The sequence below is a fragment of the Capsaspora owczarzaki genome (genome assembly GCF_000151315.2).
Source record: "Capsaspora owczarzaki ATCC 30864 unplaced genomic scaffold supercont2.33, whole genome shotgun sequence".
NCBI classification, from domain to species: domain Eukaryota; class Filasterea; order Ministeriida; family Capsasporidae; genus Capsaspora; species Capsaspora owczarzaki.
Window position 1 is genome coordinate 1 of NW_011887324.1, and position 1,788 is coordinate 1,788.

The window sequence follows — 1,788 nt, forward strand, 5'->3', positions numbered from 1 at the left end:
ATCCGGCACTTCCATGGTTTTATTGGTCTAAACATGTTCATTAGTGTCTATAAACATAGTCACATCGAAAAAGCGCCGAAAAGTGGGGTGGAGGGGGGACTTGAGGTCGAGGTCGAACGTAATGCAAATGACTGGGGCAAAATGCCCCAAAAATGACCACCATGCCCAGCATACTTCCCATCGATATTTTTACATTGTTAGATAGAACAAACTTTGGCTGATCCGAATCTTGAAAAATCGGCTCGCAAGGTCCAAACCCCGAAGTGCAGTAAAGGCGCAAAGTTCGCTTTTTGCTTCGGTTCGGTTCTGGGGAAAAAATTCTACGTCTCTCTACTCAGTCCTACCGTCCCGCCAGTTAGTACATTCGACTCGATTTGGTACTGGCTACACGTTTCTGGTGGTGCGAAGGCGCGCGGACGCAATGGACCCCAATGGCGGCATTGGGTGGTCGGGGGCCTGGCCTGGCCGTACTATTGGTGCCCCGCCCTTTCTACGTTGTATGCTACTAGTGCTAAGTATGAACTATCTATTGCTACAGTAGGAACGGTGCAGCTCGCTCGGGAGGCCCGCTATCGGGCTCCGAAGATTGACGCATTTGGGCTTTTGGGCCCGCCGCCTCGCTGCTGCCTGCCCGGTACCCGCGGCTCCACACTACAGTGATGTTGTACAAGTGTGTTGTGCATTAAAACAGTGCCAGGCGGCCGATCGGCGGACCTTTGGGGTGGAGGCACCCAGCGTCGGTGCCACCAACCAAAGTCACACCAACCAGTCGACCATGACATGTCTTCCCGCCCCAGTGACACTTGCACAACATCATTATAGCATGTTGCCACACGTACCAAGCAGGCAGTCCGCGGCAGGGCTCGAGGGGACCACGAAAGGCCGCTGGGGCACTGGAGTTCCTTGGAGTCTTGGAAGAGCCGGCTTCCCATTGACTTACCTTGGGTGGGAACTGGTGACTTACCTGAAGTGGCTCTTGTTTTCTTGATGATAGCATCGGTGAGGTCGCGACGCCTGTGGAACCATCACCAACATGTGGGGGAGAAGTGAGAAAAAAAGTCATTGTTTCGTTCAGCACAGCGTACAGTCTAGGCCAGCAGGGTCGTGTGCGGCGCGGCGCGGCGCGGCGCGGGTGCAGGTCGACTACGGGGCATCATTGCAGTGTGAGTGGGGCGGCTCGTGCAGCGTGCAATCACAGGGCAGGGCACAAGTTGGGGAATGGAAAAAAAAAAAGAAAAAAAAAAGACACGATCGCTTGTTTCAAACTGCCGGTTTTACCTTGGTCAAGTTCCTGATGCCAGTGTTCGTGCCAGGTCGTCGCCGCATTGGATTCAGATAGAGTTGACAGATGTACACACGTGGCCAAAGAGGCACGGTCGCATCTGCAAGGACGAGGCGAGTACACGCAAGTGAATGGCCGAAACAAGAAAGCCGTTGAAACACGGTTGAAACACGCGCCACATCGAGCCTCCACGACGCCCTCACGATGCTTCTCACTGTCTGTGTGCGGTTCTACATATTCCATGCGATAAGTGGACGAGTTTCCGTCAAATACCCGGGCCGGGAGCGTCAAGGAGGAGGGGGTGGTGGTTGAAGAGTGAAGTCCCCAAATTTGGTCGCCATTCACCCCTTCCCTCCCTGGCTTCTGGTCGACTTTTCTCGGATTTTACTTTGTCCATGTGTAGAGTTTACACGCTATTGTGCACTGAATTTGGAAGCGGGCGATGAGCGCGGGAAGAGCCTCAATAGCGACGCACAGGACTGGAAATTTGAACTTGGTAATTTTTC

The 1,788-nt window shown here is 53.7% G+C and overlaps 1 protein-coding gene across 1 annotated transcript; it reads right to left on the reverse strand.

The window, feature by feature from the left end:
* Positions 1-1,085: 1,085 nt before the first annotated feature.
* CAOG_09217 (hypothetical protein) lies at positions 1,086-1,525 on the reverse strand (the record flags this gene model as incomplete). Its single annotated transcript, XM_011272634.1, has 3 exons — positions 1,086-1,143; positions 1,279-1,382; positions 1,498-1,525. Coding segments are annotated over 3 exons (190 nt in total), but the record flags the coding sequence as incomplete, so codon positions are not given.
* Between the last annotated feature and the right edge of the window lie 263 nt (positions 1,526-1,788).